At 50.2% G+C, this 16,598-nt stretch overlaps 2 protein-coding genes across 2 annotated transcripts in view; one reads left to right on the top strand and one right to left on the bottom strand.

Moving 5' to 3' along the window:
* Window positions 1–721: 721 nt before the first annotated feature.
* On the bottom strand, window positions 722–3,318 carry LOC309522701 (uncharacterized protein; the record flags this gene model as incomplete). The annotated part of the gene is made up of 2 exons (XM_082206182.1): window positions 722–1,136; window positions 2,341–3,318. The coding sequence occupies 2 exons, from the start codon at window positions 3,316–3,318 to the stop codon at window positions 1,131–1,133; spliced, it is 984 nt and encodes a 327-aa protein (XP_082062308.1). The 3' UTR covers window positions 722–1,130.
* Window positions 3,319–3,692: 374 nt separating this feature from the next.
* MARCHF9 (membrane associated ring-CH-type finger 9) overlaps window positions 3,693–16,598 on the top strand; it is a 39,449-nt gene continuing 26,543 nt past the window's right edge. The window contains exon 1 of the mRNA XM_082206142.1: window positions 3,693–4,092. Coding sequence (XP_082062268.1) covers window positions 3,703–4,092 — 390 coding nt within the window. The 5' untranslated portion in view covers window positions 3,693–3,702. The remainder of the gene's footprint in view (window positions 4,093–16,598) is intronic.

Here is a 16,598-nt window from a genome sequence, read left to right as displayed (position 1 = left end):
TTGGGGCACCTCTTAAGATACCGTAACCAAATTTGGCAGGATGGTTCCAGAAAGAAAAGAGGTGGTTTCCATTTCTGTTTGGATACAATTGGACACCATTTTGAATCAAGATGGCAGAATGAACTATCAAAGTGCACTGATTTTTTGGTTTCTTAGAATTCCCAAGCAATGACAGGTGCAAGGCTGCTAGTAATAAATAAAATACATTTTTAAATGCTTACACAAGCACACACGCATGCAAAGCGCCATTCTCGCCGAGTCTCCCCATCCAGACTTGCAAGCATCCATGTCCCAGGACTGCATTACGAGATTCAAGCTTAGCCAAAATACTTAATTAAGGCGGCGATTTTATACACACCTACTATATCTGGGAACTCGGTGGAACTGAGGACAGGGTTGTAAATAGCAGATTTCTGCGATCACAAAAATACAGTGGTGCCTCGCAAGACGAAATTAATTCGTTCCGCGAGTCTTTTCGTCTTGCGATGTTTTTCGTCTTGCGAAGCACGGTCCGTCGCAACTGCGCCTCTTCAAGCGGCTTTAAGAAAAAATCGAACAAACTCGCAAGACGTTTTCATCTTGCGAAGCAAGCCCCTAGGGAAATTCGTCTAGCGAAGCAACGCAAAAACCAAAAAAGCCTTTCGTCTAGCGAGTTTTTCGTCTTGCGAGGCATTCGTCTTGCGCTGCACCACTGTAGCAGGAAATGTTTGTTCTGGTTAAGTCCTACTCAAATGGGTGGGACATACACTGCAATCCTAAACTCCTTTACCCCAAACTATTCCTGCTGAGTTCAGTGGAACGTTGCCCTAGTGTGTTTAGGATTGCAATCTTAGCTGCAAATAGCGTGCCTCATTGACAGCTACCCTGAGAGTGGTGAATAAATGCTTTGGGTAAATAAGAAGGAACATATTTCAATGGGACTTAAACCAGGCATGGAATTCGGTGCAGGGGGGGGGGTCAGCTGGGCCTAAACTACCTCATTATTTCTATATTGGGGTCTTGATACTTAACCTTTTACAGGACTCTCCATATGTTTTGGACTGTAATTTCCCCCATCCCTGGGCACTGGCCATGTTGGCTGCAGCTGAAGGAAGCTGCAAGCCAGCAACATCTGGACGGCAACATGTTGGCTACCCCTGGGTAAACAGAAAACAATAGAAATAGTTAGAAAATGAACCATCGGTTTAGACACACACCCAGCCCCATTTACAGCAGGTTCCATAATTCCTCTGTTTTTTAAAAGAATACATTTTGGGGGGCTGTGTATTTAATGTCAAGTGTTTGATGGCCTGTGAGAAACAATAATTGTACATGCCTTGGTGTCATCTGTGGGAGCCCAGAATTATTGAGTTAAATTGCACCCCTGACTTAAAGCAGGTTTCTCTGGATTACCGAAACCTCTACTCTAACAGAGAAGACAGCTGTCATTCGTTTTTTGTCATGTGATTGGGAGAGCAATTCAGCCTTGTAACGGATGCTGACATTGTTGTGGGAAGGATCCTTGTCAAATTTTGAATCTGACACGCTTGCCAAACTTCATGTTTCAGCTCTAAAGCAGGTGTATTGTAATACAGGTGAAGCTGAGGACCGGGTGCCATATGCCTTTCTTTCGGCACCCACCCAGCACCCCCAAATAAAAATCTGTGTCATTATGGATATCTCAAGTCCCTTTGTTCTTAAACACCACACCCTGAGCTCCATATGCACAGTGAGGCATACATGGAGCTTTGGCAGGTGGAGGCAAATTCCTATTCCGGTAGTTCAGTAGAACTGGAATCCTGCACACAGGATTGGCCAAGGTGCAAACTGGGTCAGGGCGCAAATATTGCGAGCTTCCTTCCTCCTGGGGGAAGGGAAAGGTACGTTGCTGGTTTCTAGTGCGGGTTTTCCGCGGATTCCAACCATTTCTCCAAACGGTCGAATTTCGAGATGTGATTTTATCAGCCAGATGGATATAGCAAGCCGCTTTTCTTAAATAAAATAAAATAAAATAAAAATGTAACATAAAATAAAATGGCTTCTTTCGCTCCCCCACCCCGAAACCCCTCCCCTGCCTCTATCTAGGAATCTCTCAGATGTGTCTGGATGGGGGGAAAGGGGAGGAGGATGTCTGCCCGGGCACTTTTCACATTTCCCGGGGACTCATTTTTCTCCCCCCTCCACGTGGTCGAGGTCGGTGGCGCAGCGGTTACGCACCAGCCCCTCGGTTTGGGGCCGCCGCCGGCCCGCCTCTGAGCCCCGGAGTCCCCTCCCCGCGCAGACATCCAGCCAGCCAGCCACCCGCTCCGCGCTCTCGCTCGCTCGCTCTCCTCCCGAAATGTTTTATTTAACATGCTGTACCGGAAGGAGAAGCCATATTCCCCAGCCTTGAGCCGCCGCTGCCGCTGCCACCGTTGCCATCCGGGCTGCCGCGCGCCCCAGCCCCCGGACCTCGGGGGCGGCTGCAGGAGGCTGCGTAGGGGCCGCTGGCAACCCCGCGCGGTGGGGGGCGCCCGGGGACGAAGCCCTGTTGCATGCCGGGGGGCGGCCGTATAAAGAGCCGCGGCTTCGCCAGGGGCCGCCGCAGAACCGGAGCCGCGCGCCCCGCGCCGACGCCGACACCCGATCCAGGCGAGCGAAGCTTGGGGCCGAACGCCCGCCTGCCTGCCTTCCTGCGGGAGATCGGCTCGAGCGGAGCCGGGATGCGGCTTCTCCAGGCCCGCTGGCGCGGCTGCGGCTGCAGGAGGGAGCGGACATGCCCGTAGCTCTGCAGACAAAAGAGCCGCCTGCGATTGCAGCTGCCCAGCCGGCCCCCCGAGGGGAGGAGGCGGCGGACAAGGGCCTGGCGGCGGCTAGGCGCGCTCCACGTCCCGGAGAGTAAGAGTCGCCGCGTCCGCGCCCGGCAGCAGCGGAAGAGCCGACGAGAGGAGAAGGAGCGATCGCGGCGCGCTGGCTGCCGGAGCCTCGGCCGCCTCCACCCACCCGGCCCCCGTTCCGCGCTCCTCTGCGGAGCCGCTCGCAGGCCCCGGACGCCCGGAAAGCTCTCCTCTCGCGCTGCCAGCCATGGCCCCCGGGAATCCGGACGCGGGCTGTCCGAGAGGGGTCCGAGAGGGACCTACGGAGCGCGCCGCGTCCTAGGGGAGGCAGACCCGCCCCGGGAGGGAGCGGAGCGCGCCTCTCGCCCACCGCGGCCGCCTTTGCGCCTCCGCCTTCGCCCCAGCGCATCTCCTGCGCCTCTGGCCAGGCCCACCCGTCGTACCCCTCTTCACCCCCTGCCCTTATCCCACCCCAGACCCCCAGCAAGAGACTCCCCCGTCCCAGGATCAACCCCCTCGCCATCCCCCCCCTCCGGAAGGCCTTTCTTCTCCTCGCCCCCGGCTGCGCCCCTCCGTTCCTTCCCTGCGCCCCGTCACCCCGGGTACCCTGCACACACCTGTAAACGCGCAGCCTTCCTTTCTCCCAGCGCCGGCGCCTTTTGTGCCCGAGATGTGGGTCCCGAGGCTGGCCCCCCGCTCGCCCCTCTGCGGCCCCCGGTGCTCCCCATTGCCGCTCCTCTCCTCCGCTTCTTCCCCGGCCCCCGATGCGGGGCAGGGGCACAGCTAGGCGCCTTTGGCCCCTTACCCTTCTCGTCCCCCCGCCCCCCTCCTGCCGCCCCCCAAGAAAGCTAAACGCTGCCGCCGCCGTCGTCGTTGCTGCTGCTGCCGCCGCCACCGGGGGAGGTAAATGATGTTCAAGTACCGGATCCGCATGTTCTTCAACGAGCTGAAGCTGCTGGTGTTGATGCGGCGGGGCCGCCCGGAGCCCGAGCCGGGAGCCGGGGGAAGCCGCGGGGCGCTGGGCGGCAGCGGCTGCGGCTGGCCCCCCTTCGCCGACTGCTCGGCCCGGCAGGACGATGAGGCCGAATACTACGGCGGCGGAGGCGCCGAGACCCGGCCGCGGAGCCTGGCCCTGGAGGAGAAGGACCCCCGACCCCAACCCCCCGGGCAACAGCCCGGCCAGCAGCCCGCGGCGGGCGGGGCAGGGGGAGCTTTGGACTCGGTGTCGCTTAGCAGCAGCTTGGATAGTGGCATGAGGACCCCGCAGTGCCGGATTTGCTTCCAGGGACCTGAACAGGTCAGTGGGGCAGAAGTGGGGGGGGACTGGTGGGGGGGTTGCAGCGGGCTGAGTGTGGGGTGCAGCCGGATATGGGGAAGACCCCCCTGCCCCTGGCACCATGGCCTAGTGGTGGGGGTGCCCAGGTACCGACCTGGTGGTGGGATGCCAGGGGATCTGGGTACCAGGGAGGAGGGTGAGCAAACCCAGGTGTAGCCCAGGGACTGGGAGCCTGTGGCCTGCCAGATTTTGCTGGACTTCCATCATCCCTTGAGTCCAACAGCATCAGAGAGGCCACAGGTTCCCCACCTCAGGTGTGGCCTGTATTGCTTACCTGGCCTTTAAAAACGGGCATGGTTTCAGACGATCTGGGCTCAGATGAAAAACACGCACACACACTTATACAAGGCCAAGATGGGCCAAGGGTGTTGGTTGGCACCTCATCAACGAAGTTCCCAAAGTGTGGATCAGATTCTTCACTTATGAAGTGGCTGTCAAGGCTGCAGATGATCTGGGTATGAGAGACACTGACCCAACGGAGGAGGATGGTCTGGCCAGTGGGTGGGCCAGACCATTGACTTGTGACTTAGCTCCCAGGATGCCAGGTGATTTGATATATAGGAGCACAGACTGGGGTGTGTGCTGTGAGGTTCATATGGGAGAGACGTAGTGATGCTACAATAACGTTGGCCAAGTTGGTGGCATTACAGTGGTACCTCGGGTTACAGACGCTTCAGGTTACAGACTCCACTAACCCAGAAATAGTACCTCAGGTTAAGAACTTTGCTTCAGGATGAGAACAGAAATCGCGCGGCGGGAGGCCCCATTGGCTAAAGTGGTACCTCAGGTTAAGAACAGTTTCAGGTTAAGAACAGAGCTCCAGAACGAATTAAGTTCTTAACCCGAGGTACCACTGTACACCCTTTTAGGAAACGTTGTACATCAGGAAGGGGGACCAGATGTGGAGTCCAGCTCCCATCAGCCCCAGATTATTGGAGTTGTAGTGCAACAACATCTGGAGGACCACAGCTTCCCTTCGCTTGTTGTATGCCCAGGTGACTATGGTTCTTGGGTACTGGGTATACGGGGAAATAGCATACATGTAGAGCAAGGTTTCCCAAACTGCTATTTCCAGCTGCTGTTGGACTACAACTCCCATCATCCCCAGCTAGCAGGACCAGTGGTCAAGGATGATGAGAATTGTAGTCCCAAGAACAGCTGGAGACCCAAAGTTTTGGGAACCTGGGCTCGCTTGAGCTGAGACATGATCGCCTGCCTGTCCTCATGGTCATATAGGTAGCTAGCAGTCTGTGGGAGGGCGTCACCTGTAGATATGGGTTGCATTGGCATTTGGGGACTGGAGAGTGCTTTGAAACTATAAACAAGGCCCCTCCTTGCATGGACCAAAAGGTGTGTGGTGTTTGGGATGCTTGGAAAGGTTGCATTTCTCTAAGCAGGGAGGATCAGAGCTGGAATCTGCCATCCTTAGCACGCTTACCAAGGAGTAATGCCCACTGAGCATACATAGTGAGATTTGGAGTAAACATGCAGAGGATCGCAACACGAATCCCTTTTACTTGCATGGACAATGCGCCCTGTTTTCTTATCTCCAGGAATTTCTCCTCCCTCCTCCCCCAAAACAGCTGCCTTAAGGAGCGCAGAGAGATGGTTTTCTACGCTGTAAGACAAAGAAGGAGGCTTCTTCTTTGAATAGTGCAAAGGCGGAGGGGTGGCTGGGGCGGGGGGGGGGGAGAGAGAGCTGTTTCAAGAAGACAAGAAGACTGTAATTAGCTGCTGGAACAGTGTATGATGGAGAATTTTGGAATTCCGGCAGACAGCAAGCGGCAGGGGTGTTTAAAAGCTGAACCTGGGAAGAAGACCACACCTCCAGGAATAGTCTGGTTGGCTCGGAGACATGCCTCCGATTGATCTCTGTTGCCACCTCTTGCAGCAAAGAGGTGTTTTCTATTTCAGACATTTCAGCAATGGTCACACCAGCGGCCTGGGCTGAAGCTTTTGAAACGCACACAGAGGAGGAGAGCCCCAGTTTGCAAAGGGGGACTGACTGTGTGTGCGTCTCTGTGTCTTTCTCTCCCTCCCTCCCTCCCCCCCCCCGCTGTTGTGCATGAGAAACCGTACTGTAGACAATGGGAGCATCTTCCTAAGGGTCTCAATGCCCTAGTTAAGAGGAGCTAGAATGTAGGAAGTTGACATAGCTTGTAGCATTTTCTGGAGGATAAAAGGAAGGTGGCCATTGTTTACCTTTGAAATCCTTGGGGATGCTGGAAGATGTGTGAGGCAGGGCCCTATCCTTACTCTGGGCTGCTTCATCCTTCCCTCATGGGAACTCATTTAAATACAGACAGAAACTGGAGTGAAGATTAATTTTGTGTGTGTGTGGTAGAACCCGTAATTAATCATGTTCTCAGAGATCAGGCAGCCACAGTATTTAATATAGACAATTCCCCCATGCGGGTTGTCTAGGACAAGGAAGGGTGTATTCAGAATGTGCTCGCACTGCTGCACTTGGAGAAGTTTGGTCTGGGGAGTCTTGTCTCAAGCTTTTGATGCCAGAGCTTGCAGGTGAAAGCCTTTTTTGGCAAGGTGGGGGGGCAGAGGTGAGCAGCTTTGCGCACAGTAAGTAGAGAACAGTCATGTTGGGGGAAGTGTCATGTTTATGAAGGGCCCTGGAGGAAAACACCATACTAGTGGCAACATTGAAGGTTATACTGGGGGAATTCGGTCACTTTTAGGAATGGTTTAAAAAGGTTGCGGAGCCCAATAGAATTGCACCTTTTCAAAAGTTAACCTGGAATGACCAGCACTCTGTTTCCATGCTTGTGATTGCTGTTATAGCTCAGAATCACTTTGAAAGAGTTGATTTATGTGCATGTGAGACTAGTGCGACGTGGGTGGTGCTGTGAGTTAAACCACAGAGCCTAGGACTTGCCAATCAGAAGGTCAGCGGTTCGAATCCCCACGACAGGGTGAGCTCCCGATGCTCGGTCCCTGCTCCTGCCAACCTAGCAGTTTGAAAGCACATCAAAGTGCAAGTAGATAAATAGGTACCACTCCAGCGAGAAGGTAAACGGCGTTTCCGTGTGCTGCTCTGGTTCACCAGAAGTGGCTTAAGCATGCTGGCCACATGACCTGGAAGCTGTATGCCGGCTCACTCGGCTAATAAGGCGAGATGAGCGTCGCAACCCTAGAGTCGGTCACGACTGGACCTAATGGTCAGGGGTCCCTTTACCTTTACCTTTAAGACTAGATGAGGCTGTTGGTTCATCTTCACCCAGTGCTGTCTCCTCAGACTGGCAGTGGCTGCCCAGGATCTCAGGTAGGAGTCTTACCTGTCCCTTGCTACCTGATCATTTTCAGTGGAGATGACCTGGAGCAAAGCTTATGCTCATCCACTTAGCATAGCCCCCTCAAAAATAGGAAAGTTGAAGTGTGTCAAGGAGTTTCTCATCTGTGTTAAGTGGCATGTGTGTGTGTTTGTGTACAAGAGAGGAAGATGAAGCCCCGTAGGCGAAGAGTTTGGTGGTGTGAGCTGGAAAGAGGCAGCTGAACCTTCCGTGGATGGGTTGTTTATAATTCTCAGCTGAGATGAAGGTACAGGGAGAAGTTGGGAGTGTCTGTAGCCCTTTCAGAAAATCCATTTTCAGATCCCCCACCTTACATACCTTTGAGGAAAGGAGTCTGTTGTTCAAAGGATGGACACTTTGTTTGCGTCCATCATTATACTGAATGATTGTGAACGAAGGAAACCCAGGTGGCTGTGCTGGTGTGTCCGTGTCCAGTATGGTTGGTTTTATGTTTCTGTGGCTCTACAAACACGACTGTTCTAATTTGAAGGGCAGGAATAATAATTATACATTTCCCTTTGTCTGTACATTCAGATTTGGAAAATACTTGAAGATTTCCGCATCTGTGTATGCGCTTGTGAAGAAGCTCCTGTGTTTATCTGTGCTCACTTCCTGCATTGATAGCTGTGTGTGTGTGTGTGTGTGTGTGTGTGTGTGTGTGTAGTTGAATTCACATTTCCAAATATATATATGTGTGTGCATATTTCACACTTAGTGCATTAGTAAAAATGGGCCTGATTTGGGGGTGGAAGAAGAGTCTAGATGTGGAGAATTTCTATGAGTATATGCACATATACAGTCAATTGGCTTTTGTTCTGTATCCATATAATCACACCTCCATGTGGCCATTTATTAGCATGAATGTGCACTTATTGTAAATGATGTGAGTTCCGTTTTCTTTTGCTCTTGGCCTGCCATGACCTGGATGATGTCTCTGCGGCTTAATTTGAGCCAGGATTCGCTGGCATTTAGCCCCTGGGACCTGTTAGTAGTGCCAAGTCCCAGCCCTTTCAAAGTAATGAAATAATACATGGTCAGCTGAAGACATTTTGGTGACTGTAGACAAGAACCAGGTGGCACCCCGCCCTCCAATAATTAACTTGAGGTGGAACCCAGTTAGCACCCTTGTGCAGTTCCCTTTGTTTCAGTGGAGCTTGTGCAGGAGAACTTCCCTGTTGGCACGTAATACACTAGCATCTGCTCTGCCTCCCTTACAGCCTCAACCTGTGTCTCTTTTTACTCTCTAGTAAGCCCCACTGTATTCAGTTGGGTTCCCACCCCAGTAAGCATGCATAGCATAACAGGCTTCGGACTTGACACTTGTTACTATTGGGGGCTTTCATCCCATTGCAAAAAAGCAGGTGTGGGAGCCTCCAGTTTGGCTTGTCTCCTCCGCACAAGCCCTGTAACAGCTCTTTATTTTAAGCGCATCATCCATGCCAGGGCTAACACATGTGAGATCTAGTTTGGCCCTTAATGGCATTCAGTCTTGTCTCTCCATGCCTTAGGGTGGTGCCTACTGGGGCCGCTTCACATACTGCAGGGGTCAGCAGACTTTTTCAGCAGGGGGCCGGTCCACTGTCCCTCAGACCTTGTGGGGGGCCAGACTATATTTTGGAAGAAAAAAATAATGGACAAATTCCTATGCCCCACAAATAACCCAGAGATGCATTTTAAATAAAAGCACACATTCTACTCATGTAAAAACATGCTGATTCCTGGACCGTCCGTGGACCGGATTTAGAAGGTGATTGGGCCGGATCCAGCCCCCGGGCCTTAGTTTGCCTACCCATGACATATTGCATTGTTTAGATGCATGTTTGTGTACTTATGCATGCAGCTGCAACAAGCAGGTGTTTTGCAAACATGTATATTGTGGAGGCATGCTAGTCGGACCTGCGATGGGCTGCAGGCTCCCTGGTGAGTGCACACTCAGTGACCGACCTAGGTTTCCCTCTGCATAATGTATGAAAAAGCACTCCGCTTAACAATGAGGATAAATTAAAGGTTGAAAGGCCTGCCCTGAACTATCGAATTGACTGTGATTGGCTCAGGACAGCAGCCTGAAATAGGAAAGTGTTGCTGGCTTCATGGGAGGGCCAGAAGGAGAGTAGGTAAAGGTAAAGGACCCCTGACAGTTAAGTCCAGTCATGAATGACACTGGGGTTGCGGTGCTCATCTCGCTTTACTGGCCAAGGGAGCTGACGTTTGTCCGCAGACAGTTTTTCCGGGTCATGTGGCCAGCATGACTAAGCCGCTTCAGAGCAACGCCATTTACCTTTCCGCCGGAGTGGTACCTATTTATCTACTTGCGCTTTGACATGCTTTCGAACTGCTAGGTTGGCAGGAGCTGGGACCGAGCAATGGGAGCTCACCCTGTCGCAGGGATTCGAACCGCCAACCTTCTGATCGGCAAGCTCTAGGCTCAGTGGTTTAGACCACAGCGCCACCCGCGTCCCTAAGTTTTGTATAGCATCTGATTATTTAGGAATATTATGAATGAATTAGGGACTGTTTAGCAACTGCTGCCTGGGGCTGATAGGATCTGGAATCCAACAAGATCTGGAGTCCACAGGCTCTCCATTCCTGCCCTAAGGCTCGGATTGGGAATCTTCAGGGTTTTGCACAACTATCCCACATAGCAAACCACTCTCAGTCTGCAGGTAAGAGGGTTCTCCGGATAATGAAATAGTTCTGTGCCGTGTTGTGACCTGCCTACTCTCACTTGCCATTGGTTCTTTCACCTGAAAGGACTATAAAATGTTCTGGGTCAGGCAGGCCTTAGTGACAGTAGTTTCCACTGTGCCTATCCAGCTGCAAGATCTAATGTCTGCCACCTTAGAATCATTTAATCATAGATCTGGAAGGGACCAGAAGGATCATCTAGGTCAGCTCTCTGCAATGCAGGAATCTTTTGTCCAAAGTGGGGCTCAGACCCACAGCACTGCGATTAAGAGTCTCATGTTCTACCAAATGAGCAGCTCTGAGCTATTTGACATTATCCTGCAGTAGTTAAGGTCTGAATGATTTGAACCCATGTCTCCCAGCTTGGCCTCGGGAAGTGTTGTTTTCTTCAGGCCCCTCACTTTGAGTCGGAAGAGTTTTGGAGAAGAGCGACAAGAACGATTAGAGGAACAAACAATTTCCCTCGCGAGGAAAGATTAAATGTGAATATGTTGTGTCTGAGAGAGGATGCGTAAGAGCATTTTCTACAGATAGATCAAAAGGGGCAAGAAAGCTGTGAGTACAAGATATAACACACCCCAAAATGGATAGCAAATAGATTTAGATCATAAATCCAGCCCTCTAAGCATGCCTGACTGGATTATGGGTTTAGGCTAGAAATCAGAACCATGAATCGCTGCAAACCATGATGGCAACAAGGAACATCATTGGATCCATTTATTTATTTATTGCACTTGTATTCTGCACTTTTGCAGAAAGGTCTAGGAAACATATAGGCATGTAGACCAAGACCACATCCTTGTTCTGGTGGCTAACCCCAAGTGTGGGGACTCAGTGGTTGTCGGTCATGCTTGCTGGGGATGATGGGTGTTGTAGTTCAGGGACAAAGATTTCCCACACCTGGGCTACCCGTTACCAATATAGAGTCGACTGTCATTTTCCTCCTAACTCATCAGCCTCACATATAAACAGAGATTCCAGCTGGGCCTTGGAAGTCTGGATTTAGTGTCTGATGTTTTCTTCTGTAGTGCATATAGAAGAGAAACGTCTCTCTGGAATGCAACAAAAAGCCAACTTTCAGGACTCATGGGCTCTGCTTTTTGGAAGTAGGGATGGGTTGAAACAATGTTTTGGATGTTTGGGTGACAGAATCGAATCTTCAGAGTGCCAAGCAGTTAGGTGGGAGATGTCAGCAAGCTTTCTACTGCTGCCATTTTGCAGAGCCAATTAGACACCGAGCAACTTAATGCCTACAGATACTTCTCGATAGTGGTAATTAGTGTATGGAATTTACTGTCACATGACAAGCAAACCATGATCTGTAGTCGGGGCTTGTTGCAGTGAAAGAAACCACAAGTTTGGACACATAGCTGTCAACTTTTCCCTTTTCTTGCGAGGAATCCTATTCGGAATAAGGGAATTTCCCTGAAAAAAAAGGGAAACATTGACAGCTATGGTTTGGACAGGACAGTTAGTCAAGGACTGTGGTTTGCTTCCTCTGTGCACTCGAGGGATGGAGCAGAGTTGCCCAGGTTGCCGTCTTCAATCATGACCTGTTGCTTTACTGTGATGCACAAATTATTGGTAAGGAATATTAAGATGCTTCCACCGCAGACTGAAGGCTGAAATGGAAGTAACCTTCTATGCTGGTAATTCGGGGCCTCTTTAATAGGTGGGATCCCAGTTTCGGAATGCTCTCCCTAAGGAAACTCGCCTGGTGCCTGCATTGCTATCTTTGCAGCATCAAGTTAAGACTTGTTGGTTGTTGTCCAGGCCTTCTACAATCTGCCTTTAAGTCCCTTTGGTGTGGTTGGTGGTTTTAGTGTCTGGTGGCTTTTTTTAGTTTTGCGCTGTTCATCATATGTTGTGTTGCTGCTGCTGCTGTTGGTTTTTTAATGTGGTTGCTTCTCAAGTTTATTGTGCTTTTATGGAAGTATGGCTTTATGGTTACATTTTTATTCTGCTTTTTTTGGGGGGGGGGTCGATATACAATGCCTAAGGGATTCGTTTTACAACGAATAAATAAAAAATGTAAAAGCTCACACGATGCTATGCTTTCCTTTTCAAACACTGTTGAAATATTTAAATGTTTACGTTATCCAACTCGCACAAGTGTGCACCCATCATTCCATCCTCCCAATTGCTTTGCAGTTTTTTAAATTAATATTATTTCATGCAGGCTACTCAAATAACTTTTTTCTGCTGTTTGAGGCTTGTTGGCGGAGGGTAGGACTTGGATCTAGGCATTTTGGCCCAGCCGGCGATGTGCAGAGCAGCTGTGTGGCCAAAGGGAGGCCTTTTCCTCCGTTCACCGGCTTCCATAGGCTACAGTCCCCAGAAGCTTTGCAGGGAGTGGCATCCAGCGGAGGAATGAGTCATTGGTGAGGCACAATGCACACTGAGATGTCACTTTAATTGTAGGCTTGACTTACCATCCTGGCTTCGGGGCAGCAGGCAAAACGTTTTCCATCCCACGCAGAGCTGCCCCTGTGGGAGGTTTGGCTAGCCAATCAGCAGGCAAGGCTAAAGCGGAATCAGTGTACATTCTGGCTGCCTGGGTTCCACCTCGGAAAAAGGAGGCCATGCCTTTGAGCATGTGCAGAGTGCCATGTAACCAGCACCCGCATTTCTGGGATGCCGCCAGTGGAGTAGAGCAATATTAGAAACTGTTTTGTTGTTGCTGTTGTTGTTTAGTCATGTCCGACTCTTCATGACCCCATGGACCAGAGCACGCCAGGCACTCCTGTCTTCCACTGCCTCCCGCAGCTTGGTCAAACTCATGCTGGTAGCTTCGAGAACACTATCCAACCATCTCGTCCTCTGTCATCCCCTTCTCCTTGTGCCTTCCATCTTTCCCAACATCAGGGTCTTTTCCAGGGAGTCTTCTCTTCTCATGAGGTGGCCAAAGTATTGGAGCCTCAGCTTCAGGATCTGTCCTTCCAGTGAGCGCTCAGGGCTGATTTCCTTCAGAATGGAGAGGTTTGATCTTCTTGCAGTCCATGGGACTCTCAAGAGTCTCCTCCAGCATCAGAATTCAAAAGCATCAATTCTTCGGCGATCAGCCTTCTTTATGGTCCAGCTCTCACTTCCATACATCACTACTGGGAAAACCATAGCTTTTACTATACGGACCTTTGTTGGCAAGGTGATGTCTCTACTTTTTAAGATGATGAAAGATTAGCCCTTGAGGAATCCAGACGAGGGTTTTAAGGCTCTCTCTGTCCCATCGTTCTGATGTCACTTCCTGCTTTGCATTGCCAGAGCCCACAATTTCATTGCTTATGGGGAAGACCTATGCATTCACCTTTTCCTCCTGGAGCAGTCCTGGCTGAACTTGTTCTGCAAGCTGGCAGTGCTGAGCAACTGAGTTAGGGGACGCCTGGAGGCAAGTGTTAATTGAGGGAATATTAATAATGATGAAATGAATACATATTAATGTCCCACTGCCACTCCAAAGGCTTTTGCCCAACCTGGAGTTGAATGTATTAAATTTTATTTTTATTTTTAATAATTCATGTCCCACATTCCTTTCATCAGGAAGTGGCTCACAATATTTTTTCCAAAAAATAAAAAATCAATAAAACATTGTGCAACAATAAATACAAAATCTTTTTCCAGCATTCAAGCCCAAGAAGTGCTTACAAAAGGATCAATGGACCAATGCGCTTATTTCCATAGTTTTGTTGTGAAGCTGAGTACCACAGTGTCTCAGGGTAAATACTGAGAAGATGTGCAATGTCAATTCTCCTTCCTCTTCCTGTATATTCATAACATCACTATGCCTGCAAATGATTAGCTCAAATTATGCATTGGTGTATTTGGTATTTGTGTATTTGGGAAAAGGATGTAGCTCGGTGGTACAAGATTCTGGGTCCAAGCTTCCCTGGACCCAGGGAAGAATTACCCATGTCTGAAACCCTGGAGAGCCACAGCTGATCAGTGTAGACAGTACCGAATGCAATGGCAGCTTCCCATGTCCCTAGCCATCTTGGGATGAGACGTGGCTCTTTCAGCCAGGAAGTGGATTTTTATCCAGATGGTGGCGTAGAAATAAGTGGTCGCAAAGGGGCAGCAGCAGGGAAAATAAAAACCCATTCCCAGGGAGGGTTGAAACCCAGTTAATCCACAAGCCAGTGGAATATTTGGATTTTAGGCCAAGCAGTCAGGTGACAGGGACGTGGGTGACGCTGTGGGTTAAACCACAGAGCCTAGGACTTGCCGATCAGAAGGTTGGCGGTTCGAATCCCCGCAACGGGGTGAGCTCCCATTGCTTGGTCCCAGCTCCTGCTAACCTAGCAGTTCAGAAAGCACAAAGTGCAAGTAGATAAATAGGTACCGCTCCGGCGGGAAGGTAAACAATGTTTCCGTGCACTGCTCTGGTTCACCAGAAGCGGCTTAGTCATTCTGGCTGTACGCCAGCTCCCTTGGCCAGTAAAGTGAGATGAGCGCCGCAACTGGACCTAACAGTCAGGGGTCCCTTTACCTTACCTAGTCAAGTGGCACTCTGGCAGCTTAAATCCAAATCTTCTGTTTTATTTTCTTTTAGTCCAGTGGCTGGTAATTCCAGACCCTCCAAGTGTCCCTGTTTTCCAGGGGCGCCCCTGATTTAGAGAAGCTGTCCCGGTGTCTGATTTGATCCTGGAATGTCCCACTTTTCCTTAGGATGTCCTTATTTCCACTGGAGAAATGTTGGAGGGTATGGAGTTATCTGCCCCCAAGCCGTCTGAAGATAATCTTGTATAGGGAAGTTTTTCAATGTTTTATTATGTTTTTATATATGTTGGTAGCTGCCCAGAGTGGCTGGGGCAACCTAGTAAGACGGGTGGGGTATAAATAGTAAAATTATCATTGTGGAATGGGACATCCCTATTTTCATCAGAGAGATGTTGGAGGGTATGTCATTCCGTTTGCAGATCGAAAGACAATTGGGGGTGGATGTTGTGGGCAAAAAGTCAGAATTGCCTTAAGAACAGGGCTCCGAAAACTTCTTGGCTTTTCCTCTCCAGAGAACCAAAATGGCCGACCCACAGCTTCTACTGTTGCTTGGAGGACATAACTACAACCTCTGCATGAGGGCTTGCTTTACTACCGTTTAACATGTATTTAGTGCCAACAGTTTGCCAGAAGTTGTACAGAACATTGAAGTGACAGTTCTTTGCCTGAGGGACTGACAAGCCTTAAAGTTGTATGCATACCGCTACTCAAAGTCTTGGTGAGGAGTTGCTGTGGAGTGGTCCAAAAACAGTGGTCTGATTCTGCGCTGTCACTATGGTGTAGTTGCTGTTGAAAAAGCACACAACAGGGGGAGAGGGAACCTTCAGCATCTGCGGCTAACCTGCCCCACAGCCCCACATTATTGCTGTGCTGCGGTTGTCGTCCAACCTGTATCAGTACGATGGGGGAGTGGGCAGTGTTAGAAACTCAGATCTATAAGGTAGGCACTAAATGGCTCCTTAAACTAAAGGTAAAGGGACCCCTGACCATTAGGTCCAGTCGTGACCAACTCTGGGGTTGCGGCGCTCATCTCGCTTTACTGGCCGAGGGAGCCGGCGTACAGCTTCCAGGTCATGTGGCCAGAATGACTAAGCCCCTTCTGGCGAACCAGAGCAGTGCACGGAAACACCGTTTACCTTCCCGCAGGAGCGGTACCTATTTATCTACTTGCACTTTGACGTGTTTTCAAACTGCTAGGTTGGCAGGAGCAGGGACCAAGGCACCGGAGCTCATACTGTCACGGGGATTCGAACCGCCGACCTTCTGATCAGCAAGCCCTAGGTTCTGTGGTTTAACCCACAGCGCCACCCGTGTCTCCCAAATGGAATGTCTAGCTGCCATTTTGGGGCAAGACAGCTCTAAGGTCTGATTTTTCAAATGATGGGTGTGATTATCAGTTAAACATCTGGCTGGTTCAGATGACAACCTTTGAGCTAGGTTAAGAACTTTGAGAACTTAAAGAAGAAAAGTCAATTTATCCAGGGACCGTCTGTATATCTATTGGCCTATTCCGACCTCTTTTTCTTAATGGTGACACAGTCAAGCCATTCATAACATAAGAATATTCTTCACAACTGTGAGCAGGGCAGTGGGGTGGGGTGAGTGAAGACAAGCTACGGCCATTGCTCCTGCTCAGGCTGCACAGAAAAAAGCATCTATTTCAGCAGCCAAATATAGGTGGCATTGGTTGTCTTCCTGTTGCTGTTGTGAAACAGTTGAGAGATGGAAACCCTTGCAAATCTACTGCAAATCGCTGGTAGTTCCTGATCAACTTTCTCACACCCCACACACCCAAAGCACAGTGCTCGCTTAAAGAATGCCACAGAACTCTGTGCCATCCTAGGGAGAACGGTGTTTATTTGTTCTGCAGTTACACCATTCAAGTGGAAAACTGGCTTGCATCGACGAGAGTCAACAGAAGCTTTGCAGACAATAGACTCATTGCAGGGAATGAGTCATTTTGCTGGGCGCAGATTTCAGCAT

Source organism: Podarcis vaucheri (assembly GCF_965113315.1).
Source record: "Podarcis vaucheri genome assembly, chromosome: 2".
Lineage (NCBI taxonomy): Eukaryota > Metazoa > Chordata > Lepidosauria > Squamata > Lacertidae > Podarcis > Podarcis vaucheri.
This window is presented reverse-complemented; position numbering and strand designations above follow the sequence as displayed.